This window comes from Peromyscus californicus, unplaced genomic scaffold (genome assembly GCF_007827085.1).
Source record: "Peromyscus californicus insignis strain IS unplaced genomic scaffold, ASM782708v3 Scaffold_24__1_contigs__length_46423439, whole genome shotgun sequence".
Taxonomy (NCBI): Eukaryota; Metazoa; Chordata; class Mammalia; order Rodentia; family Cricetidae; genus Peromyscus; species Peromyscus californicus.
This window is the reverse complement of record NW_026294535.1, coordinates 9,471,404-9,497,689: the sequence shown is the minus strand read 5'-3', so window position 1 is coordinate 9,497,689 and position 26,286 is coordinate 9,471,404. Positions and strand designations below refer to the sequence as shown.

General features: G+C 45.6%; 1 protein-coding gene across 15 annotated transcripts in view; it reads right to left on the bottom strand.

The window, feature by feature from the left end:
- Anks1b (ankyrin repeat and sterile alpha motif domain containing 1B) overlaps positions 1–26,286 on the bottom strand; it is a 1,024,799-nt gene that overhangs the window by 20,733 nt on the left and 977,780 nt on the right. For 13 of the 15 annotated variants that reach the window (XM_052753099.1, XM_052753095.1, XM_052753092.1 and 10 more), the window contains 3 exons: positions 10,475–10,486; positions 9,556–9,642; positions 2,535–2,672 (listed from right to left, as the gene is read on the bottom strand). In XM_052753099.1, coding sequence (XP_052609059.1) covers positions 2,535–2,672; positions 9,556–9,642; positions 10,475–10,486 — 237 coding nt within the window. The other 2 variants (XM_052753096.1, XM_052753098.1) reach the window with 2 other exon arrangements.

The window sequence follows — 26,286 nt, the reverse complement described above, 5'->3', positions numbered from 1 at the left end:
TCTGGAAAGCCTATCTCGTGTCGCTGAGCAGAAAAGGGACAAGCTGTTGTGTGTGGCTGATGTCAGCTGGCAAGGAGGAGGTGGGGAGGAGCCAGCCAGCACTGGACCTGTTCTTATGAGGGGCCCTACAGTGGTCTTTCATTTCAATCCTGGTGAAAAGCCATGGGACACAAATGCTTGTCTCCGTTTTAGGCATCAGGAAGTTGGGACTCCGAAAAGGTCTAAGATTGGGGAGTGGGTCCGGGGTGTGAACCTGGTGGGGAGTGACCCTGCAGAGGAGCAAGCTGGTCCAGGGTGTGACCCTGAATCTGCCTTTTCGTTCTATACCACAGGTCCAGTTCCCTTAGAGGAAGGTGTGTCATGAAAACCAAAATACTTGCGGAAAGAAATCGGACTATTTAAAGAAACAACTGAATCTCACAAGAATGGCGGGTTACACATACATTCTTGGCATCAAAAATCTGATACTGCATGTCCTGTAAATCTCAAATGGGACTGACTTTAATCAGCACTTCAAGTCTGTGCAAACAATTGAATTTAGAGAGACTTAAGGCAGCCCTGGAGACTTTGCTTTGCAGGCCTGTTTCCACACACGCCACTCTTTATATTATTCTCCTCACCTCTCCTGAAACAGAAGGGTGCATTTTAAAAGCTCATATGTATCCTTTCTCATTCTTCGATCATCAAAACCTAAAGGACTGAGCCGTGCACAGCAAGATATGAAGGCTATAAGTGTGAGCCTGACTGACAGTTCTTAGCATGGTGCAAATTTGGGACATGGCTGGACTTGGTCTGTGGAGTTTATTAGAACTGGAAGAAATGGCTTAGAATATTCTTGCGTCCACCACACTGAACCACAGACTGGAAATGCCAAAATATGTTACATTGATTTTTGTTCAGTTCTCCAAACCTGTCTATTTAAAATCCAGTGAGCAGGGTAGAAAAATCAAACTAGAGTGGCATTTCAAATTCTTCTGATTGTAAAGTATTTCGGGGCTCATGGTCACATCTGTTCTGTCTGCCTCAACTGCGGAACGGCCCGGGTTCTCTATCTCAGAGCTATACTCAGGCAACTTGAGGGTGTGCGTATCCTAAAGGAACATGTACTGTGAAGTCGTGCTGTGGGATGTTCTGTATGGCAAATGTGTTGCTGATTAGTCAATAAATAAAACACTGATTGGCCATTGGCTAGGCAGGAAGTATAGGCGGGACAAGGAGGAGAATAAAGCTGGAAAGTGGAAGGCTGAGTCAGAGACACTGCCAGCCGCCATGATGACAAGCCGCATGTGGAGATGCCGGTAAGCCACGAGCCATGTGGCAAGGTATAGATTAATGGAAATGGATTAATTTAAGCTGTAAGAACAGTTAGCAAGAAGCCTGCCACGGCCATACAGTTTGTAAGCAATATAAGTCTCTGTGTTTACTTGGTTGGGTCTGACGGCTGTGGGACTGGCAGGTGAGAGAGATTTGTCCTGACTGTGAGCCAGGCAGGAAAACTCTAGCTACAAAGTTGTCTTCGTTTTCTAAGTCTGTAATAACTAAATTAGTTTACAAGCTTAATGACAAGTATGGATAGACATGGTGTGACACCCCCAAGGAGTCATTTTAGGATTTACTCTGAAGGGAACACACAGGCCAAAACCTTGAGGCTCCCAACTGATATTTGTGTAGTATCTAATCTGACTACTAGTCAATTTAAAAAAACCCTGAATATTACAGAGGTAAACATATTTATCATGCCTAATCCTTAGGAATGGCCACCAGAGCAACCTGTAGAGATAATGAAGGCGCAGGAAGCTGGGAGATCTGGTACTTTTGGTACCAGAAGATGAAAGGGATTTCTCTAATTTGAAAAGTGAAGTTGATGAGTATCAACAGCTGCGGTAGAAGGAAAGTATAGAGTTCTAAGTTGAATGAGAGACTGAAAATACGGGAAACTCACGAAAGCTAAGCCTGCTCAATATTTATTTGGTTTCTTGGGTTGAATATCAATCACCTCAAAAAAAAAAAATCCCACTTGGAGATCTAATCTCTAGTGCCCCAGGGTGTGATGGGATTGGAAGGTGGGGCTTTGTGGGAGACGGCTGAGTTAAAACAGGTTATTGGTATGGGCTCTAGTCCCATCTGACTGGCGTCCTCGGGAGAGGAGAGAATTTGGATGCAGGCATCTCTGTGGAAGGAAGACCACGGAAGGACCTCATGAGAAGGTTGACTGTTTACACGCGGGAGGGAGAGAGGACTCAGAGGAAATCATGCTTATTGTCACCTCAGTCCTGGACTTCTGGCCTCCAGAAACATGGGGAATAAATTCCTGTTGGTTACACTCTGTAGTCTGTGGTGTTTTTTGTCATGGCAGCATGAGCAAACTGATATCTATCTATCTATCTATCTATCTATCTATCTATCTATCTATCAATCTATCATCTATCTATCTATCTATCTATCTATCTATCTATCATCTGTCTATCCCCATATAGACTCATATACATATGGATATATATTTGGGTCTATATCCAAAGAGGGCGTGGACTCACCACATCGAAGGCAGTAAACACGTGACAGTAGTGGTGGTTGGACTTCAAATCTTTTGTGATATAAGCAAATGTTGAGAGGTCTTCTGGGTCCTGGGCAGCGCAGGAGATGTTACGAATTTCATGTTCAGCGATGATGTTCTAGGAGAAATGACACCAGTGGTCATCGTTTTCCTTTGAGAATCAACACACTGTAGACTCAGGGCAGGCCATTGGGAACCGGCTGCCTTCCCTTTTTCCCTCCAGTGTTCTAGACCAGCCATATTTAAAGTGACTTGGTGTGCTCGCCCATGGACAAATGTACACCAGGTTTGGAAGGAATGCTTTCATTTAATAATAATAAGCAACCTAAAATCGTCACATCCTGGATCAGCTCTCGCCAGATCTGCTGTGAACCAAAGCAGTCTGGGTGACAGACAATTAGAAAACAAGATGAAACAGTAATTACTGAGCGCTTCACCATTTCCATTTCCCACATCCTGCAGTAGATATGCCGTCTTGCCTATTGCTAATCCTGTCTGGAGCAGTCATCTGTCACTGGCATGTGTGAAGGGAGCTGTGACCGCAGGAGGCTGTCCAAACCCTTCACTGTTGTGTTTGTCCTCTGCTCCTAACCGCCCCCTTTGTTCTCAGGCGCTGGGATGGAACCCAGGACCTTGCTCGCATTTTCTGCCATGCCTCTCCACTCCCAAAGCAAGGGTGCATTCAGAACAAAGCGGGGGGGGGGGGGGGGGGGGGGGTGGAGGTGGAGGGGGGAGGGATGACGACTCAGTGTTTTCTCTCTCTCTCTCTCTTCAAGGTTCTCAGGAGGCTGAGAGTGCAGGGCAAGGGGAACACTGTACTGTGATGTTCAGGCTTTAGGTGCCTTGCTGGATGCAAGGACCTATGAATGGGATAGTCCTTTCTTCACTAGACCCACTACAGAATAACGGTGTGTGTGTGTGTGTGTGTGTGTGTGTGTGTGTGTGTGTGTGTGTGTGTGTGTGACTGCCACTATCTTACAGGTGAGGAAACTGGACCTTCAGTGCCTCATGCAGGGAAGGGCTGGAGCTGGGGCTGAGGTCTGGGGTTGTTTGGAGAGCTGACACTCTTTGGAGGGTCCCGTAAAACTTGCGATCACAATCCCTCCTCGCTTATGTGACAGAATTGCATTTCTTGTGTTGTCTCCCTTCTAGCCCCTGAGCATAACCGGCGGGGGGAACGGTTCGGTACCAGTGTCCTGAAGCACAAATAATCAGGAGATCTTTGCTGCAAAACCTGCTAGAAACTTCTTTTGATACACAGATGTATTTAAAAAGTGCTATAATAGTACAATCATTTTTTTTATCTTATAATTTCTCACATGTCTTTTGCGGTTGTCATAGATATAAAACCTCCAATGCTTCAGTTACCCTAATTACTTTTTAATTGCATATCTTAAAGAACCCGTTGGCAATACAATGTTCCATGTCTACTCATCAATGCTTAAAAACACTGACAAAATGTCCTTCCCTGCCAGCACCTCAGTGAGTACTTCATGTCCCTCACTCTACCAAGCTCCGTGGTTGGAAAGCAATTACGGAATTAACACATAAAAGAAAATTAAATTAAAACATTCTTCACTGTGGCCTTGAATGCTGACACTGTGTGCAGCTGCTCTGTCAAAAATAACTCAAATGGAAATTGGAAACGATAAACAAGTAACATTGTATTGCCAGACAGCGTCAACATAGAAAGTCCTGGTCCTCTTCCCGCACTCAGGTAGCATTTCTTTAACCAGAACACTGAATTAGGAACCCGTGGATCTTTAGAAGGAATTTTAAGGTCTGTGTCGTCTTTGAAGGTGCTGTTACCACATGTGGAAAGTCTTGGCCATCACTGGATTGCCATTGTTGGACCCCAGAAGTCTGGACTCAAGGTTGGCTTTACCCGCTGTGGTGGGTAGTGTTGTCAACTTGGGGGAAAGGTTTCTGGGCATGTTGTGGGGGATTATCTTGATTACTGTTCATTGAGGTGGGGAGGCCTGCCTACAGTGGGCAGTGGCATTTATGGGCCCATTCCTAGCCTGAACGAAAAGGAGAGAGGTGGTTGAACATGAAACACTTGTTTCTCTCTGCTTCTTCACTGTGACCAGCTGCTTCATCTCCTGCTCCCTGTGACCTCCCTGTCACACGATAGATACTACCTGGACTGTGAGCCATAAGGCGTTGAAGGTCCAGTTACCACTATAAGATAGTGGCAGTCTCTCTCTCTCTCTCTCTCTCTCTCTCTCTCTCTCTCTCTCTCTCTCTCTCTCTCTCTCTCATCAAGTTGCTTCCAATCTTGTATTTTGTCAGAATGATGTGCAAAATAACCATCAAGGACTAGCTCCAGCTTTTAAGCTGGTATTTGCGTCCTTGAGGACCTTTGTCAGCCTAAGGAAACGTTACAGGGACAAGTGCCCTGTGAGATTTGCGGCATTGAGTTTCTGGGTTCCTGACAATTCGTTGTGACAGTGTTGTGGTCCTGGGCAAAAGTACAAAGCAAGTAAGTTGGGTCTCCAGTGCTCTGTCCTCCTGCCTCCAAATCCTCCCTGGGATTTTCTGAAGGCTTTTCCTTCTTGTCCCTATGAGGCCAGGTGTGGCAGAGAGAATGGAGCCATTATCCACTGAAGCTCACCCCCAGTCGCAGGATCAGCTTTAAAGTTCCTTTGAGGCATCTGTGACACTTGTATTATGCAAATGTCATCTTTCCTCACTGTTGAAAATGTCTCAGCTAGGAGGAATGCGATACCACTAAGATAGTCTATCCTCAAGAAGGTATATATTCACAGGCCTTTGTGATACATCCCTGGTAGACCCTGGTGAGGACTGGGATGTCTGAGTACTGCCTCCCTCACTACCATCCACTTTTGGGGACAGTGAGGCCAGTTCTCTATCTCTGGAATGGATCCAAGGCCAAGGACTCTGCAGCTGCAGACTTTGTGGAAACTGGATGGCCAACTCACCCCTTGGAGAAGATTCAAAGAAGAGAGGATCCCTTGCCCTTCAGTCATGCATCAACTGTGGCTACTCCACAGATTAAAAGGGGATGTTATCATGAGGTGCTGTTTGTAGCTCAGTGGAAGATCAGACTCTTGTATGCTGTTAGCTTTCATTTCTAAGAATGTTCGTTCTAAGGAAGGCTCATGAGAAGGCCTGGGGAGGGGCTCACCTACCTTCCTTTGACTAGGGTTTGGCAGCTTAATGCCTTTCAACTTCCGCCTGACCGCCTTTCATCATGTGGAGAAACAGCTACAGTTGTATCTGGCGGGTGTGTGGGGAACAGAACTGTTTGGTCCAGACACTTAATATGACAGTTCGAAGAAGGGCATGAAATTCCAAAGGGATGCAGCCTAGGAATCTACCCTCACCACACCCTTCAGTCTTTACGCTACCACAGAGAGCTTCCCCTGACCACTTCCTCGGGCCAGACTCTTTCCCAACAAGGAACTGAAGTATTCCCTCTAGAGAAGGACCAGGATGGAGGCAGCACTCTGAGAGGATGCCCTGTGGGGTGCTTGATGCTAAAGACTGCAGCACAGACCAATTGTGGTCTCTTGGGACTCCCGGCTGCTTATGAGAAGTGTGTGCTATGAAAAACAATGAATGCTTATTGGTATGTTTGAAGTTGTCATCAAAAAAACAAAACAAAACAAAACAAAAACCCTGAATACTGACGTGAGAAAGACTCCAATCCCATACGCTTTCTATTACAGTCACAGGGAAGGCTAGGGAGAGAGCACAGGAGGGTAAATGTGACCCAAGCCTCTGTCATTCCTGGATGTGGGAACCGGGTCACCTCTTGGAAGACCCTGCTAATCTCAAGAAAGGTCAGTCTTCAAACAGCTGGAGTCCTAGCGGCCAGGTTTCTGTAGGGGCTGATGCTGGACTGCTGATCTACGAAAGCAGATGTGATTTCCCTAAAACATCTTAGGACTAAGTCTATTCCAAGTTCCATTTCAAATTCAAGATCCTCTTTGCTTCTTCCTTCTTAAAGCAGGCTTAGTGATTAGTTTCCTAAGTTGCTAGGCAATACATTTATGTGTTTATAACCAGGTGCCTGGCCCTTCCCCATGAACTCAGTTAGAGCTATTTCTTTACTGACTGAAAAAAGAAATGCTTCATTGGAGGCTTCATCTTTTGCATTCTCTAATGGGGGCTAATAGGAAAGGAAGGGTAATGAACATATAATTAATTACTCATTGTACTTTAAACTAATTGGTAGAAGGTAGCTGTGGAGTAACAGAAAATGTATGAGGTTTGGCAGTGGAAAACTCCATGACAAATAGGCTGTGCCTGTGGGCAGACATTGGTCAAAGGACACGGACCTTAAGATGTCTGTGTGGACTGGACAGCCCTGTCCACCTTACCAGCTTAAGGCCGAGGGACATATGCTGAAGACGCAAAGCATCATGGGAACACACCAAGGTATGTGCGCTTCAGCCCAGGCTTCGTGGCCACGAGCGCCTGAAATGTTGTGGTCCCCATGCACACTTCCGCTGCACAAGTTCTTCAAGTGTCCTACCAAGACAACACTTTCCAGTGGGGGAAATGCAAGGAATCTAGAACGCAGCACTTGAGTTCACCTCTTTTCCCTTGCTGCGGATCCTTCACGCCTTCTGAAGCCAGCCCCTCAGCCCTGGTCTCGCTTCTCCCAGGCTTCTCTGCAGCCTTATACTCATCTCTCTTCTGTCTTCTAGATCAATGCCCACTTCACCCTCTCACACAGCCACTGTCAGACTGTCCTCCCAGAGTCACCCAACCTCTTTCAACACTGCCGTGTTGGGCGAGAGCCGTGACACAGCCAACTGAAGTAAATGTCCTCTGGTTCTTTAAAGAACCAGATGTGAGTTGATAGTCATAGACAACTTGGTACCACCAGCCCCCAGACGCACTGTGCCTTTGCTCCTGAACATCTGTCACAGACCGCAGTGCAAGGACTTGAAAGATACTGTGATCTTCTTTATTCATGGTCTTTAGGTACACAGACTGTCCTTTGCATATTTTCCTGTGCTGATGCTTTCAAAGAGGTTGGCGAGCAGAACCAACACTAGAATTCTCTAAACAACTCTATCACTGGCAACTGAGTCAGAAACATCTCAAGATGTACAGGAGCATCCGTGACTACATCCCTCTATGTGTCTCTCTGCGAACTGCTGCAGGCCCGGCTAAGCTTCCCTCACTGTTCTGATGATGGGGGTCTGGGCAGAGATGATGCTACTGATGTAGATGCAGATGGTTATGACACCACTGAATGACAGACCTGACCCTTCAGACGGCAGCAACTTCCGAGAGCAAATGGCCTATGTTTGGAAATGGCCAGAATCCAATTCAGTTCAGAGAGTGTCAAACTCATCACTGCTCTTCAAGCTCTTTCAATTCAACAGGATAAAGACAGTTGCTCTAGGCTAGAGTGAGGTGTGTGTGTGTGTGTGTGTGTGTGTGTGTGTGTGTGTGTGTGTGTGTGTGTTGGTGGAGGGTCCAAGTGCCAAAGTCTTTCTTTCACATTAGATAGACCAAAAGCAATGATATCTTCAGTGAACATTTCAACACTAGAATTCTCTAAACAACTTAACTCTGATTTAAGGATAAGGCAATTTTATGTACCAGAAACTAAAAAAAACAAAAAGCCAATCAAGGGTTATTCTGATTGGAGTCTCTGTGATTGTAATCTGACATCCTAATGGTCAATGACATACTGCTCAGCTGAGTCATCATTAAAGATAAGGTACTTAACACACTTGGGCTACTGTTAGCCATTACGGCAATGCTGTGTTATAGGCTTTCTGCCTGAGTCCGAGAGTTTTTCCCCAAACTGGGAGGCTGTTTTCCATAGCATATTTAGGGATACCTGGGCTTATCCAACTGCCAATGAAACATTTTATAGAAAAGTAATTAGGGAAATGTCTGAGGGGTTGACTCAGGTGCTTAAGTTTATAGACACAAAGGGTCATTGTCCATGCGACTTTTCCCTCATGTTGCATTCCAGTGGCTTTTGCTCCCTATCACCACTGCTGAAGTTGACTTGTTTCTTGACTCTCAATAACGGAGTGGGTCTAGGGGCAAGATCAGAGTAATCGATGCGGAAGACAAACACCGTTTACAAACGGTGATCACCTCATCTCTTCCTTCTGTCCTTTATCAGTTGAAAGGGTGGGGGAGTAAAGCACATGGACCTTCAGGGTTTTGTGAGAAGCCAGTCAGCTTTTAGGACAGTGACAGTGGCCACACCTAAGCTTTCGAGGTTAGCACCAGGATTCTGTGGTCTCTGGCTCTGACGGGGAACGCTAAGACGCTTTTCAAGTGAAACACAATCCAGTTGGCCACACTTGGCCTCAGAGCTGCCAAGAGTTCCCACTGTGAGAACAAAGACACAGCATGTCCTCAGCTGCTTTCCTGATTGTGTCTCTTAAGAAAACAAACAGTAGCAACTCCCTTTACCCCAGGAGCGTAGAATTAAAGGTAGTTATAGAATACAAAATGTCAGTATGAGCTCCTTGCACCAGGTATTCCTGACCTGTACCAAAAGAGGGGACAATCACTTCTTGGCCTTTTGGCTAAGATCAAGTATAGTTTCCAAAGGCGAGAACACACACACATATATATTTAGAACCAAACAAAGACTAGTGTCTTCACGCTTCGCTTACTGACGTTCTTATGACGAAGGAATGACACCATGCTTTAATAGGTTATTTTGTTGTTGTTTCACTGTTCTCCAGATCTGAAGGGACATGACTGCTAAGTGGCCCCAGTCTACTAGCGGGAACACTGTGAAGCGTTAAGAGCAAAAATACGCAAAGCAATCCTAGAACAGGACCCCAAATGAATCACGCCTTTCTGTGTGCACCAGTGGGTACACATGTGTGCATTTACAGCTGTAGGTATAAGCAGGACACGGGAAGGCGAGGAGGGGGAAGAGTGATGAAAAGGTGTGTGTGTGTGTGTGTGTGTGTGCCAGGATTCTAGACCCCGTACTCAGGACTGCGTCTGGAATCTGAACCAAAGAGAGGTTATTAGGAACCTACCTTATTTGTTGCATCAATAAATTTGACTCCTTTATACGAGACTGAAAGAATAATAGTGGGGACCTTCTTCATTTGCTCTGTAGACTTCTGAAATTAAAATTAGAATGCTGTTAGGGCAGTGCGTGTTGCATAGCAACGGAAGCACATCTTTTTTTTTTTCCTCTTGAAAGATAAAAATGAACTGAAGCTAAAAACCACACACACACACACACACACACACACACACACACACACACACACACAAACACAATCAGATTTCAATGACTGCCTCATCTCTTGCCAATAGCCATGCTTCGGGCTTGTAAAGTATCTGTTGGTCCTGCTGCTTCTTAGGGGTTCCAGGGTATCCTTTCCCCTCACACCAGCAGGAGGGCAGTGAACTCTGTGTCTGTCTCCTTGAGAAGAATTAAACCACATCACATTTAACTCCAAAGGTGCATTCAGCAGCAACAAAATGCATGCCATGACTGTCCTTTCCTCACATGGACTTAAAACAGGGATTTAAAGTACATCCCAGCAAACTGTCCTTGGTCTTGGCCCAATCCCAGAAGTGGATATAATAGTTATAGCAGAGTCACACAGGACCACGCAGGATTTTAAATGGCTTGATGACGACAAAGCCTTCCAGGAGCAGTCCTCAGCCACAGCAAAATGCTAGACAGACAGGCATGCTACTTCATCACACAGCTCGGCCATATTCCTGCAGGCCAAGCTCCCATGACGGATGCTCACGCCGGTTTCACGTGAGGGGTCTGCAGCTTCTTCAGTTCATTCAGCCGCCAAAAGTTTCCGTGTGATTTAGTATGTGCCTTTCCTGCTTAGCCCTGCCATTCATCACCAGTCACCCACAGCCTTGTTTACTTCATTTTCCTCCATGCATCCTCTTAATCATCACATTAAACATCGGAGATGAACTCACCTGACAGTTAGCCTGATGGATTTTTCCACGAGAGACAGGTAGGGACAGAATAGGAGAGAAAACACATGGAAAGGTGTGAGAAAAAGAAACCCGTTCAACAGTTCACCGACAGTGTAAGTTCATTAAAAAGTAGAGGACGCCACAGAAGGAGAGAGCAGCCTTCCTGGACGGAAGCAGATGCGGTGAGCCGTTCACTGGCCAGGCCTGTTTCTCTTTCTCTGTTTTCTCATCTTTCTGTTTACTGGGTTGCAGAACCTTGGGGCTGGCATGCAGGAAAGGTCCACTTTGAGCCTTAGCCAGCCAACTCTCTACATCAGGGGACTCGGGAAAAGGATAGGAACGTCTCTGATTTATTTATATCACTCAATATCCCATTAAAAAAAATTCTGAAATGTGGCCGGATTTAAAGAAGGCTTTTAACGGGATGAGTGAAGCTCACTGCACTCAGTGGTGATGGTTATGTTGTACCTTTTGTTGAATCCCGAGAAGAGGTCTTTGACATTCTCCTCACTGTCCTGACACAAGGTGTGTGTGTGTGTGTGAGTGTGTGTGTTTTTGAGAGCTACCATATCTATTTCAGAGATGAAGACATTTACTAAGAGTATTACTTAAAATTTATTGTTCCAGATAGTACATAAAGAGAAGCCCTTTTGAAGTGAATTTTAACTAGCTTTAAAATTAACTAGACTTGCCAATTTTCTTTTACAATTGCCAAAAAAAAAGTCGTTCTAAAAAAATGGAATATAACATTATATACTTTCATGTTTGGAATGTTTTTCCTAACCACTTCTGAAAAATGTGCGAGACAAATCAAAGGCAAGGCTAGAAGAAATCACATGCTGTGTGCTAGTTTGAAGGCAAAGCAGTGGCTGAATTTGTGATTAGGAAGGCCGGGGCAGCACAGGCAATCATTCTGTTGACTGAATTTCATGTGAAGAACTCTTTGCAAAGCGTAACAATGGATTTCAGCAAATCACCTCGCTCATCTCTTGCCATGAGTACTTTCTCCCGGACAGACCTATTTGTAACCTGAAACAATATATAACTACATTAAGATGAAAAAAACACCAATATTTTTATGTAGTATTAAGAAAAACCCGTCTGTTATTTGTTCAGTCGTTGAGTCGTTATTTTGCCCCCCCCCCCCACTGTGCTAGTCAATGGAAAGCTCAGGGTCCATCTCAAGGATGTGAAATTTTGTGTGAATGCCGCTGCTCAAACTGGCCACCCAAGTTAGTGCTGTGTTGAGGAGAATCTAAGTGGGAAACAGAGCCGGGCAAGATGGCTTCCAGGGCCGAGGGACATGGCAGCCTAGGAGCACATCTTGGCTCATGCAGCACCCATTCTTGGCTGAGTTGGACGAGAAGCAGAGCCACAGGGTTGACAACATGCAACGACGGCGATGTGAACCGAGTACTTCTGGAACAGTGGATATAGGGAAATGCTCACCTTGAAAGGGCAAGGCAGGTATTAATAAATACATTCATTCGTCAAGACTGATTACCAGCTAGGGAGCACTGATCTGGCTCTGGAGGGGTCTGAGGGGCAATAAGAGGGAAAAGGGGCTGTTGTAAGAACAAAGTCACATACACCTGTAAATGAGAACTCTAGGTGGTTTAGGTTAATGGTTAGGAAAGGAGGGTAGAATAGATTTGAAAGGCGGGGCTTTCCCTGCCAAGAGCAGATCCACTGGTGGCTGCACAGAGGTTGGAGGCTGAGTGAGGGACACCGGAAGCCGCTGTGACATCCAAAGGGCAGACTCCAGCAGGACTGAGGTGGAAGCGGGGATGACAGGGGGAAGAGCCCCACAACTGAGGGCGAAGAAGCAAGAGGCTCTCTGTGACATCACAGGAAAGGAATGAGTGGGACGGTGTCACAGATGAAGCAGCCCTGAGCAGAGACTGCGATGCCAGAGGGGAGCATCCTTTGGCAAAGACACACGGAGAGACGCTTTTACGTCTTCGGCATGCTGACCACTAAGAAATGAGAGATGAAATGCAGATGTCGGTGGGGTGGCTAAGGAGGTAGGAGCAGGTGGGGTGTCTTAGGGTGGAGTGAGAACCCCAGGGGAAGATTAATCCCACCCCCTTTTCTTAGGACAGGGTTTCACTGTATAGTCCAGGCTGGCTTTGACCTGGTAATTCTCTTCCTCAGCCTTCTGAGTCCTAAAGTGTACAGGTGTGTGCTACCACATCTGGTTGGAAGACACATTCTTTTTTTATTTTTTTTGAGAAAGGTCTTGCTAGGCCACCCTGGCTGGCCTGGAACTCACAGAGATTCACCTGCCTCTGCCCCCCAGTGCGTGTAACACCATGCTGGGCAGAAGATGAATTTTTAAGCTCTAGCAAAGAAACTAGGGATGAAGCTGGTAGAAGCCCACAGACGACGTCACAGAAGTCAAGGAGCTGGTTGATGAGAAGGCAGGGGCAGTGCCCAATGTCCTAAGAATGAAGGAGACACCAAAAAGCAGTCCCTAGCAAGCAGCTGGCACACGGAGGACTGCTGCTTTTATTGGGTTTATGGGGTAAAATCCCAGGCTTTAGTAACAGGAAGGTCCATTAGCAATTTTGTTAGTGGTAGTTTGAGGAGAACTTGGGCACTGGGCAGAGGACACTGGTTTTAGGCTGACCTGAGGGCCGCAGAGGTGATTTCTGTCACCCTTGAGACTTCCCCTCAGATGCTCATCCAAGCTCCACAACAGAGGAAAGACAAATGGCCCCACAATTCCTGCCCCCTTGGCAAAGGCAGCACTGAGGTGTCAACATCCAGGCTGGGCACAGGTCTCTAGGGTGGCAATGTTGGAAGTGGCCATACATTCCAAGATGGAGCCCAGACAGTCCTCTCCCTACTGGGTCCTATGACAAGAACATGCTGAACTTGGCCAGCCACCAAGCTCAAGGGGACCAAGGGAGGTCTGCAACATCATGTTCCTCCACCAAGACAACTGTCTTTTCTAGAAGGGCCAACAATCCTGCCTCTTTTTAGGGGGAATTTCTGATGGTGTACTTTGACGGATCTTTCAAAAGAAGGTGTTTTATACATAAATTTAATGAAAGATGAGCGCTTGTAAAAAGAAGGCAAATATATTCAGTCTTCAGGGAGTCAGGAAATCTAGTAAGCGTTCATTTCGTGAAAGCTTTATGGGTACAGGAAAGGAAGCACAGAGCTTCTGCTCCATCATGGGTAGTCATAGAAGTCTTGACTCCCCTGATTTGTTGTCCAACATGCCATCATGGGTCCCTCCTCCTCCCCAGGGCTCAGGACACTTTGACCTAACCATTCACCACTCGAGTAACAAAGGCTGAGCTCAGGAGACCTGGGTTTTAGGATCTAACTTCCTGCTTTGCTGTGTGTCTGTCTGTCTGTAGTCACGATGCCCCCATGTTCATGTGGAAGATGCAAGGCTTATTAATTTGTGTAAAGAAAATTCCTGCATGAGGAGGGAGCTCAGGGCAAGCTTTGGTTTGTAGGTGCTTTGCTCTGTCCTAAGGTCTCTGTGGAATTTCTGAGGTTTCCTGGCCTTCAGATTCTCTCTCCTTTGGTGCCAGCCTTACACAAGGGACTCGGATTTGCAATGAGGACCTCCTAACACCCAAGCAGCAGAATATTCATGGGTAAGGCTCCAAATGAGTTTCACTCCATCTTGTTTCCAGCAAAGAGTGCTACAGGAAAATGCAAATGTTTTTCTAACTTAAGATTATTATTCTTTTATTATTGCAAGTGAAACAGTATTTGGTTGCACAGGGATGCTGCATGTCTGAAGTGCACTTAGTTCTTGGTTTAGATAGTCTGTATTCACCAAGCAGGGCTGAGTCATAATTTCATATCTGGAACACTGTTCCTAAGAAGTTAGTAACTGAACACTTTTAGATTTTTTTTTTTTTAAAGAAGGGATTTTAGATTTGTCAAGAAAAAGAAATAATGTTCTTCTCCCTTTCCTGTTTGTGTGGGTGTGTGTTCCTGTGTGTGCACACACATCTAGAAGGCAGAGATTAACTACACAGCTGTCCTTCTTCAGACAGGATCTATCACTGGCCTGGAACTCCCAAACTAGTCTAGTCTACCTGGCCAGTGAACTCCAGGGATCTACCTCCCTCTCTCTTCTCAGCACAAGGATTTCATGCGTGCTCACCAATTTTTTGGTAAGAATTATTTTATTTAATGCATAGATTTTTTTTCCCTTGCATGATGTCTGTGTACCCCATGCATGTCTCATTCCTGCAGAGGCCAGAAGAGGGTGTCAGATATCCGGGACTGCAGTTACAAATGATCACGAGCCTCCGTGGAAGTGCTGGGAACTGAATCTAAGTCCTCTGCAAGAACAGCCAGTGCCCTTAACGGCTGAGCCTACTCCCTCATCTCTCATTTTTGCATGGGTTCTTTCCTCAGAACCCCAGGCATTCAATCTTGCCAGGCAAGTGCTTTCCCAACTGGCCTACCTCCTCAACTCTGTCTTACTTTTTTTGGTGTAGGGTCTCAGCTAGCCCAGCTGGCCTCAGTTACAGTGGAGGGTAGCTTAGAACTTTTGATTATCCTGATCCATCGCCCACACGCTGGCACGGCAGTCATGAGCTACCACTCCAACTTTTCTTTCTGTTGTTAAATGTAAACTGAGAACTGTTTGGCACCGGGTCGGAAATCATCTCTGGCGTTTTTACTCCAGCCTTAAAGCCTGTTCTAAACGGAAGTGCAGTTTCCCTCGGCATTGTGGGGGCTTGGTCTGAGAGAGACTAATGCCAGAATCAGGATTCTCTTATATAAAATGGAGCATGAATTGCAGTAACCTCTGCACAAGTTCTCATTATTTTAAATCATCACCATCTTATAATATCTAGTACAATGTAAACAATATATGCCATTGTTTTTATGTACTGCTTATGGGACAATGGCAAGAAGTAAAATGCACATAAGCACAGGTGCAATACTTATCACAAATATTTCTACAGTTGGTGGATGCAATGCAAAATATGTAGCTATGGAGACTGCCCACTAGCTGCCCCTCACCCCCACCTCTTTCTCTTTCGATGTCTCATCTGTGTGGCTCAGGCTAGCCCTGAACTCCTAATCCTTCTCTTTCAGCTTCCTGAGCTTTGGGATCAACAGTAGTCTCTGGTTTTTTGTTGTTGTTGTTGTTTGTTTGTTTGTTTGTTTTTGTTTTTAAAATTTAGACTCAGCAGTTCAGGGACATCCTTTCTGAGCGCATGGACTCACTGATCTCAGAACATGCTTTTCCTGAGTGGGCATGAGTGCGGAGAGGCTCATGATGGGGTTAGGGGTAATTCAGTTGTGAGCCATCAGGCTCGGTGAGAGTGAGCTTTATCTTCCCAGTAAGAATCATTTGTGCCTCGGCAGCCACAGGAAGAGGGAAAAGAGCGAGGCCATTCACAGAGGCTGCCTTAGCCTCAGCCAGTCAGTCTTCCTCCCTTCCTTCCTTCCTTCCTTCCTCTTTGTGTGTGTGTGTGTGTGTGTGTGTGTGTGTGTGTGTGTGTGTGTGTGTGTGTTACAGGCAGATGCACTCACCCATTTGTATGAGGGTGGAGGCCAAATACCAGCACCTAGTGTCTTACTCTGCTGTTCTTCTTATTTATTTGGAGCCAGGTCTCTTACCACACCTAGAGCTCATTGGTTGGGCTACACTGACCAGTGAGCTTCCACAACATGTCTGTTTCTGTCCCTCCAGGGCTGGGGTTACAGAGATGCACTGCCACACTTGGCCTTTCTGTGGATGCTGGGGATCCAAGCTCAGGTCCTCACACTTGGGCGGCAAACACTTCACCCAATAAGCCATCTCCCCAGCCCTCAGCCTTCTTTCTTACAATCCCCTGGTTACTCACAGCCTATCCAAAGCACAGGCTGGGGAAGAGATTTCACGGGGCTACTCTGAGAATATTCTCTAATTAGACTTTCAGTCCCGAGTCATAACTATTTTGCCATCTACCACTTTCCTTAGTTACAAAAGTGTAATGATGATATTCAGTTTTCTCAAGTAAATTTAAATAAGGTCGAAGAGTAATGCGTTGTAGCCTTCAGTGACTTTCAAATGATTAAAAAACTATAGGAGGCAGAATCATGATCTTTTACGCAGCAAAACTAGCTAGGTGGTGGGGTAAGGCATAAAAAGCAGCCCTCAGAATAGTTATTCAAAATGAACCCTCACCCTGTAATGAGTTTTACAGGGCAGTCAGCGCCAAGATTGCTTTCTGGGGAAAGTCTTCTTGGGCCTCCCATGCTGACACAAGGCTTTCTCTTCGTGTTCATGCCTGGAATTTCAAGGGCTCTGCTTCCCTAGAGCCTAGAGACCCACCCACAGATGTCTTGACTCTTCTCTATGACCATTGGTAGACAGCCATGTTTAGCCCTACAGAGTCGGTCTTTTTTCAAGTCACAAGTAAATAATACAGTCACTTCATAGGGTGTTCTCCCGGCTACTGACGCCAAACGGTGACACCAGCATGAAACTGGGGCTATAGAGAACCTTCATGCCCTGCCAATGAGAGAGCCATAGTACCCTAAGCCTGGGAAGACATGATGTGGAGCCACTGAGAGAGCCATGGTACCCCAAGCCTGGGAAGACATGGTGTGGAGTCACTGAGAGCCGTGGTACCCTAAGCCTGGGAAGACATGATGTGGAGCCACTGAGAGAGCCATGGTACCCTAAGCCTGGGAAGACATGATGTGGAGCCACTGAGAGAGCCATGGTACCCTAAGCCTGGGAAGACATGATGTGGGCTATGAAGAGGCCCTTGGGGTGGAGAGAGCTGCCGTGGTAGGTAAGTTTTCAGCCTCTGGGAGGGAAGGGCTGGGTTTTCATCAACTGTACCCCAACTCCCGATGCAGCACCAAGAGAAGCAGGAAGGGCTTCTTAGAGGGCAGGATGATGATTGGTGGCAGCCTGGGAGTTTCTTGTTCTGTATTTCTTTAAAAATAGTTTGGGTTCTTGACTGTCCCTAAATGAGTGTGTCTCATTTGGCTGAGAAATGTGTCTAAATAACTTCACGGGGCTCTTGTGGTCTCAAGAACTCTGGCCCAAAGGTCGAGGGGACTGGGAACCTACACAAGACTATGCGACATGAACAGTAAGCAGTGACTGTTCCGAACACGTCTCCTTGCTGTGAGGGTGAACGGCTATAGAGCTCACAAAGTCCTGCCAAAATCTAGCCGGGCCCAAAGTGATACCCTCTGAGTCTGTTCTAGGCCTGGCCAGTCTCCAGGCGTAATGGCACCAGGCATCTACCCAGAAGAGCTGATCTACACAGCGTCCTCAGTGGAATGCCCAGGGAACCAAGACAGCGGCTCTCCACCTATGGACTGTATCTGAATTCTGTGAAGGGCTTGGTAAATGACTGGCCCGCACCCAGAGGCGTGGGAAAGTGGGCTGGGGCCTGTGTATTCGCAGTTCTAACAATTTTCCAGATGCTGCTGATGCTGCAAGTCTGGGGCCCACCCTTTAAGAGCAACTGCTCTAAAAAACGCAGTCGATCAATTTGATCGAACGTCCCTGTCAGGTCTGCGCTCTGATGCTGTGCATGCAAACTCAGCTGCAAAGCATCCCACGTTCATGCTAAGGAGCCAGTTTATCAAAGCACTTGACAAGTGATTTCCAAAACTCTGCCATTAGCGTTTCTCACAATGGCTCTTGGTCTTGAGAGCAATTAGCAAGGATTATTTAATCCTTTCATGGTTCCCAGGGACTGTGAGAGCTGGAAACATTCTTCACATAAAGTAAGAGTCATAAAGATAATAGAGTTACATCCAGAATAGATGTTGGTGAGACTAGATGGCATACTGGTGATACACAGCTTCTCATGAAGTCCCCTGTTCTCTCCGCTAGGAGCGGGCATGTCAATATAATAAGCCCATGAGGCTGAGACCCAGTGCTGGATGCTCACTTACTGCTTGTGAGTGTGTAACTTGTAGTGGGTGTTTAGAAGGCAGTCTGGCAATGGTTCTGTAGAGTTTCTAGGTGGGAATACCCTTTGGCTCCACTGCTCCACATTTAGTGGCCGATCTAGGGACGTAATCAGGACTTTTGAAGAACCCTGGTTATAATTTCAAAACAACTAGAAATGGACACAATAACCAGAGGAATCGGCTGAAGAATTGTTTCAACTGTGGAGTGGAATATTGTAATCAACCACTACAAGTAATACTGAGAATGAAGAGTTACTGAAATACTTTTCTTTTTTAAATCCCCAAATATAACTGTGGTTTAAAATAGACCGTAAAACAACAGGTACAGAACATTTCCAGTTTTTAGTGAAAAAGTAATGCCCAGGAGTGCCTAAGTAATCAGTTTGAAGGATCACACATGAACAAGGTGTTAACAGGGGGATGTTTACCACTTCTGGGTGGTAAAATTAGTTGTTTTCATTTCTTCCTTCTGTTCTCTCTCTCTGTCTCTCTTTCTGTCTCTCTCTGTCTCTCTGTCTGTCTGTCTCTTTGGAAGCAGAGAACCATGACTTTATATCACTTTGCAATAAAAAATACTTTTTTGGTTAAATTTTTAAAAAATGATTTTTAGTTTAACAAGACGATTGAGTCTGTGTGTGTGTGTGTGTGTGTGTGTGTGTGTGTGTGTGTGTGTTTACACACGTGTGACAACCTTGGCTATCTCTCCTCGGATGCTCGTCCACCTTGTTTCTGTTTTCCTGTATATGATATATGTGTATATACACACACGTGTGTACATTAGTTGTCATACTCTATTGCACTCCATCTTTTTTTTTTCTCACAGGCTCTCTCACTAAACCTGGAACTCACTGACTGGCTGGACTGGCTGGCTGGTGAGCCCCCAAGATCATTCTGTCTTTGCCTCCTAGCACCAAAATTATAGGCGTGCATCACCACACATGGCTTTTTTCATAGTGGGGGATTTAAACTCAGGTTCTCACGCTTTTAAAGTAGTCACATTAGTGACAAAGCTCTCACCCTAGTCCTGTGCTGAGTCTCTAAATCTATTACTTGTAAATACAACTTCAGCAGTGTACATGTGTATGTGCGTGTGCGTGTGCGTGTGCGTGTGCGTGTGCGTGTGCGTGTGCGTGTGCGTGTGTGTGTGTGTGTGTGTGTGTGTGTGTGTGTGTGTGTGTGTGTGCATCTGGATTTTATGATCCACTGATGAGTTCATCCTTTTGGGAGGCTTCACAATACAGAGAACAAGACCACAGGAAGGTAGCCGGGTACAATAGCACATGCTTGTAGTCTCAGCCAACAGAAGACTAAGGTAGGAGATTTGTGAGTTGGATCCCAGCCTGGACTACACAGTAAGACCATGTTTCAACAATAACAACCAAACCAAGCCCAGAACCCCAAAAAGTGGCATAGGAGGAGATGCTTGGCTTCCTGGCTTCCTTCCACTTCTCCCTGGCTATGTGGCTAGCTAGCCTCTTTGCTCAGTTACTTCATTTCTAAGATGGTTAATGCAGAGTCCTCTTTGTATAGATGTGAGGTTTACACCCGGTAAGTCAGTGTTTGGTGCGTAGTTGACACAGGTGGATTTCAGCCAGTGCTGGTATTTGGAGGGTCTTAGGATGTACCCTTCCCCCAGCACACCAGGCTGTTACGGTGATGTTCTGACAGTAGTGAAAATGTTAAACAACGACCGGTAAACATAACTATGCATTTGGGTCAAAGACAACTTATTATTTGAGACAGCGTCTTGAACTTGCACTACAGCTCAGGATGGCTTTGAACTTTGGATCCTCCTGGCTCAGTCTCCCCAGTGCAGGTGTTGACCTATGTGGCCAATGATGTTCACTTAAATAAACATATTTAGAGAGAGATTTTAAGATAAGTGGGGATTATGGGGGAAAAAAGGCACTGCCATCTTTCTGTGCACTGGGAAGTAGCTCATTGGTGGTGGTCAGTATGTGAGAAGCATTGGATTCCATCCTCCCCACAGAGTCCAGTGGGTCCCGGAGGAAGGTGGGGACCTGATTCCAGGATTCTATCTGAAGGTGACCATATAAAATGCAAACCTCAGCACTTAAGAGGCCCTGGGTTCAATGCCCAGCATCAAAAATCAAAACAAAATGAAAAAAAAAATGGATTCCTCCCGGAAATTTTGTCAACAGAAGTTGAAAAAAGGTCCTTTACATGTTTCCCCATCCTGGTTCCTGAGAAGCCTTTCTAAAAACACGTCTGCAGATGGCAGTTTCTCCCAGAAGAATCTGTGCAAAGACAGACGATCTAATCATGGCTTTAGACTGAGTCCTTTTTAAGGAAGGAGGCATTCTAACTTTAAAAAAAAAAAACAGACAAACAAAAAAACAAAACCTTTCAGCTTCCTTCCACTGACTTTCTTTGAAAGCACAGGGAAGAGCAAAGACCGCCGTCCTGCTTAGACCAAAGCATTGCCTGTTACCCAGAAATCTACTATTTAAAAAGTCACCCTGTAGAGCTGCTTCCAGCTTGAAAGTTTAAAAGTTACACAGACTAAGGAGAAGAGATGCCATGAGACCTATGGCGAGAGTACAAAGGCTTTGGGAACTAAGGGCTCCAAAATCTTAATATGCTCCAAGGTCCTGCCTAGTCTCGACTTTAAAAGAACTTAAAATATGCCTCTGTTCTCTCTTAGTCTCATTAAAAAGCAGCCATTTCCTTCCTGCTCCTCCCCTGTGTGTGTCTCTCCCTCTCTGTGCCCCACTCCTCTCTCTCTCTCCATGTATGTGGGTGTGTGCGCACGTGTGTGTGCGCGCGCATGCGCGCGCGCGTGTGAGCGAGCGTGTATGCGTGGTGTACTCGTGTGCATGTTGAGAACAGAAGTTAATGTTGGTGTCTTCCTCAATTACTCTCCACCTTATGCTTTGAGACAGGGTCTTTCACTGAACCTGGAACCCACCGATCCCACCAGACTGGCTGAGCTCCGTGGATCCTTCTGTCTCTACCTCCTGGAGCTGGAGTTCTAGGCTTGTGCGGCTTCAGCCGACATTTTACCTGGGTGGTGGTGAGCATTCCTTAACTAAAGGCCCCATGCTTTCACAGCAAGTGCTTTACCACCTGAGCCTATGCCCTAGCCTAGCCTCCTTTTTTCCCTTTTAAGAGCAATTTCCAGGACCTCAAACACCCGTGAGTAATGCTAATTGCCAACCGTGGGCCTGGAGAAAGTAGGATTGCTGAGAGCATTGCGTTGAATATGATGGCCTATGTTTTCTAATGGCATAATTAATCTAATTAGGGAAGTGATGGTACTCAGTGTGTTAGCAATGATTGAACTCTAGAGCGAAATGCAGGGGTGGAGGCAGGGTGTGGAGAAGACCAGAGAGGAAAAAATTAAACAGAACTTCGCATGGCCAGAACTAAGGCCTAGCTTGCTGAACACTGTAGGTTGTGGAATCTTCAGAGTGGGAAACACTTAACACAAAACAAACTCATATACATCATAGAATGGTCAACTAATATCCTTATAGCTTTGTAAAAAATTCAGTCCCACAGACAGTGTCTGGAAAGAGCCACTTCTGACTGATTCAGGGACAGATGGAGCACATATGAAACTGCAGCGTTGCACCCATCAACTCGTAAGAAGCTTCCTTTCTCACCTGTTTTCTCCATCTTGGAAATGGACTTTATAGGGTGGAAATGAAAGTGTAGGATTCCTGAAGTGTAGAATACACTCTTACGTACGATGGACACAGAACAGTGAGAGGGGTACTGGCTTCAGAGTTGGGGGGAAAAAAAAGAAAGAAATGAAATGAAATGAAATGAAAGAATCTCAAGTAAATCTGCCCATGAATTTACTCTTTTTTTTTTCAAACATTTGGAGGAAGAAGCCAGCATGTTTTGAGAGGGAATGGGAGCAGGCACTTGGCATGCATGGTTGTATCCAACCATCACAACAAAGCAGGTACCACAGAGACAGGCACTGTATACTGTCCCTGCTTTCAGGAGGGGAGGGGAAGCATGAGCCCCCAGACATTCATACAGCGCCTTGTGAGGAAGACAGAAAGAAGTCTCTCTGCTACGGAGAACGTTGCAGAAAGGGCATCATATTTAGCACCCTAGAACTAGTATTTCCCCCAGGGGCTGACTAGGAAATGATGCCTGTGTCATAGAGCATGGATTCAGCTAGAGAATCAGACCACTCACATAAAAAGGCAGCACTGAATGACTGTTAAGATTAAAGAGAAATCTTTTCTGACTCTCCACATGTCAGTAGTACGTCTGCAGAACTGTCGGTGTACAGGAAATGAGCAGCTTGGCTACTACGAAGGAGCAACACCATCCCTATGCCTCAGTGCCAAAGCTTCTCCGGCTTTTATTAAACACAACCTCAAAAGACAAGGCAGAAATGGCAATGTTGCCCAGTAATGAATCATCAGGGTTCAATGTCAGATTCTACTGAATTTTCACCAAACACATTGAAGAAAGAGGGACATTATTTAGAGTTTGCATCCAGGGGGAAAATATCTTGGAATAAATACCTGGGTACAGGTGGGGTGTGTATATTACAGCATCTGTAGAATTTCCAAAACATGGGAGCAACCAAGAAGAAATGGTAGATATGTCATGATGTATTTGTAGAGCCCTAGAACTCTGTTAACAGGAAGGATGAGTTCCAATATATACTGCAAACTTCTTTAGTTAATACTGAACACCAATACTGGCCCTAATTGGGACAAGTATGCCACACTAACACAGAAATTTCATAAAAGGGGAAGCTGTAAATTCAGTAGCTGTAGAGGGAGTGTATGTAAGTGCAGTAATTTATGCACCGTTTTTCTGCAAATCTAAAACAGCTCTAAAGAAATAACTTCAGAGTAGAGAAACTACTCTGAAAGGTAATGGTAGACACAGGTCATTGTCAGTTTGTCTGGATTTACAGGAAGTTTAGCAGCAAGAGTGAGGCCTACTGTAAACTATGGACCCAGGTATTTACAATGCCACTTACGTGTTGATAATGGAGGATGCACACATGTTGGTTAGTGTGCTGGCTGGTTTTATGTCAACTTGACACAAGCTAGAGTTGTCTGAAAGGAGGGAGCCTCAGTTGAGAAAATGCCTCCATAAGATCTGGTCATAACACATTTTCTTAGTGATTGATGGGGGAGGGCCCAGCCCATGGTGGGTGGGGCCATCCCTGGGCTGGTGGTCCTGGATTTTATAAGAAAGCAGGTTAGCAAAGCTATGGGGAGCAAGTCAGTAAGCAACACCCCTCCATGGCCTTTGCAACAGCTCCTGCCTCCAGGTTCCTGCCCAGCTTGAGTTCCTGTCCTGATTGCCCCCACTGATGGACTACAATATAGAACATGTAAGCCAAATCAACCCTTCCCTCCCCAACTTGCTTTTGGTCATGATATTTAATTTTTTATTAATAATTTTTCATTCATTGTTTCCTCTCAATGTTTCCTCTCCCTCCTCTCCTCTTGTTCCCCCTCCCCACTCTCCTCTATCCCCCCCATCCGCTCCTCCTCTGTCTCCCTTCGGAAAGGGGCAGGTCTCTTGTGGGTGTCAACGAAGCATGGCACATCAAGCTGAGGCAGGACCAAGCTCCTCCCCCTGCATCAAGCCTGGGTGAGGCAATCCAACATAGGGAAGAGGTTCCTAAAGGCCAGCTCAAGTGCCAGGGACAGGTCCTGTCCTGTCCAGGGATCCTGGTCTGTCCCACTGCCAGGAGCCCCACAAACAGACCAAGCTACATGACTGTCACCTACATGCAGAGTGCCTAGGTTGGTCCCATGCAGGCTCCCTGGCTACTGGTCCAGAGTCCATGGGCTCCCACCAGCTCAGGTCAGCTGTCTCTGTGGGTCCCCCCATCATGTTGGTCGTAATGTATCATGATAGAAATAGTAATCCTAATTAAGACAAGTTGGTGCCAGGATAGTGGGTACCAGTAATGCTGTGACAGACCTGACCACATTGTTGTAGGGAGGATTGTGGAAGGACTTTCACACTTTGGGCTAGAAGAGACTTTGAACATTGAGAGCTCACTGGGACGTTATGTAGGAACTCAGAAGGTAACAATGTTGCGAGCTGCTCAGAGATGGAAACCTCTGGCTTATGAAGTTTCAGAAGGAAGCAAAGACTCTACGGGGCCTTTTGTGTGAAGAATCTGTGGTTTTTGTCAACTGGGGCTGAAGAATGGGCTGTGATTAAGAAGAGACTGGCATCATTGAGGTGAAAGCTGGCAAGTGTTTCCCGAGAGCACAGAGAAGCTGTGTTCCAGAGGCGGCCAAGGTTGTATTTTGTGCTGGCAGTTGAACTTGGTAATCTAAGAGTGACCCAGGTGGTGTTGGTTTTGAAGGCAAGAAGGGGTCATGGAGAGGAGCTGAGGGGGCAGGGTTGGAGCCCTGAGGAGAGCCCAGGAGAGGCTACCGGCGAAAGTGCAGCCGTCTGTAACAGAAGACCCCATCATTTTTGAGATGTCAGTACCGTGGGATGACCACCAAGAACAGCATCAGCAGTGGAGTGGAGCCAGCCTGAGTTTGGAAGAGAAACTGTGTATGTGATAGAGAACAGAGCCAGAGAAGTGACCCAAACCCTTTGGAAGTTCAGAAGATCATGAGTGAATCCTAGATAATTGGACATTGAGTTATTTATATTTTTGGAGTTTGGATTTGCTTTGTTCAGACTGGAACTGTGCCCTGGCTCTTTCCTCTTGAATTAAGAAAGTATTTATTTATTTATTTTTTATTTTACTGGAGCCCAAGGTTGAGAGACTAAATTTTAAGACTTTGGATTTTAAAGAAACTGAATTTTTGAGTGTTAGAATTTTTAAAGAGTGTGTGACTTTTAAAATTTGGAATGTTTATATTATAATGTTGATATTAATACGTAATCTTGGGGAAGAACAAGAAAGTAAAGGTTATGACTTAACAATGTGTTTGTGTGTCAAGTTGACAAGGGGTCAGTTGTGCTCGATAGTTTTATGTCAACTTGACACAAGCTAGAGTTATTGAAAAGGAGGGAACCTCAATTGAGAAAATGCCTCCATAACATCTGGCCATAAGGCATTTTCTTAATTAGTGAATGATGGGGGAGGGCCCAGCCCATTGTGGGTAGTGCCAATCTTGGGCAGGTGGTCCTGGATTTTATAAGAAGGCAGGGTGAACAAGTCATGATGAGCAAGCCAGTAAGCAGCACCCCTCCATAAGCTCTGCATCAGCTCCTGCCTCCAGGTTGCTGCCCTGTTTGAGTTTCTGTCCTGACTTCCTTAGTGATGAACAGCAATGCTGAAGTGTAAGCCAAGTAAACCCTTTCCTCCCCAACTTGCTTTTGGTCATGGTGTCTCATCACAGCAGTAGTAACCCTAACTAAGGCAGTTAGGAAGTATACAAAAGCATTTGCTCCTTTCTTAAAATTTTTCTGTCAAGCTAAGTGTGCTTAAAAAAATAGTCTATTAAAAATCAACTCTATTAATTAAAAACATCTTAAGACTGTTTGGAAGAGGAAAAAAAAAGACAGTTTCACCTGAGCAAACAAGGAAATTATTCCATACTGTGTAATAATGTGAATTAAACTACCCTCTAACATATTAGTTTATTATGGCAGTTTTTTAACTGAAATAATACACACAATAAAATACCAGGAAAGAAATGAAATTTTTTTCTATTTTCAGAACTTGAGGGGGCCTTAGAGATAGATGGATGGGTTTACACAGACATGGAAATTATCCAGTTGTAAATATCAAATACTCCCCATGCCTCTGAGAAGGGGAAACTGTTCAGATTCTGCCCGAACAAGAATGAATATTGTAAAGTATGCGTGTGGGAGAAAACCAACTTAGCAATAGGAACATTGCTGAAAGTTTAGTTTATGTTAATGCATTGGAGTATGTCCCATGTTACTAGATATATCTGCACCCAGATGGTTTAATC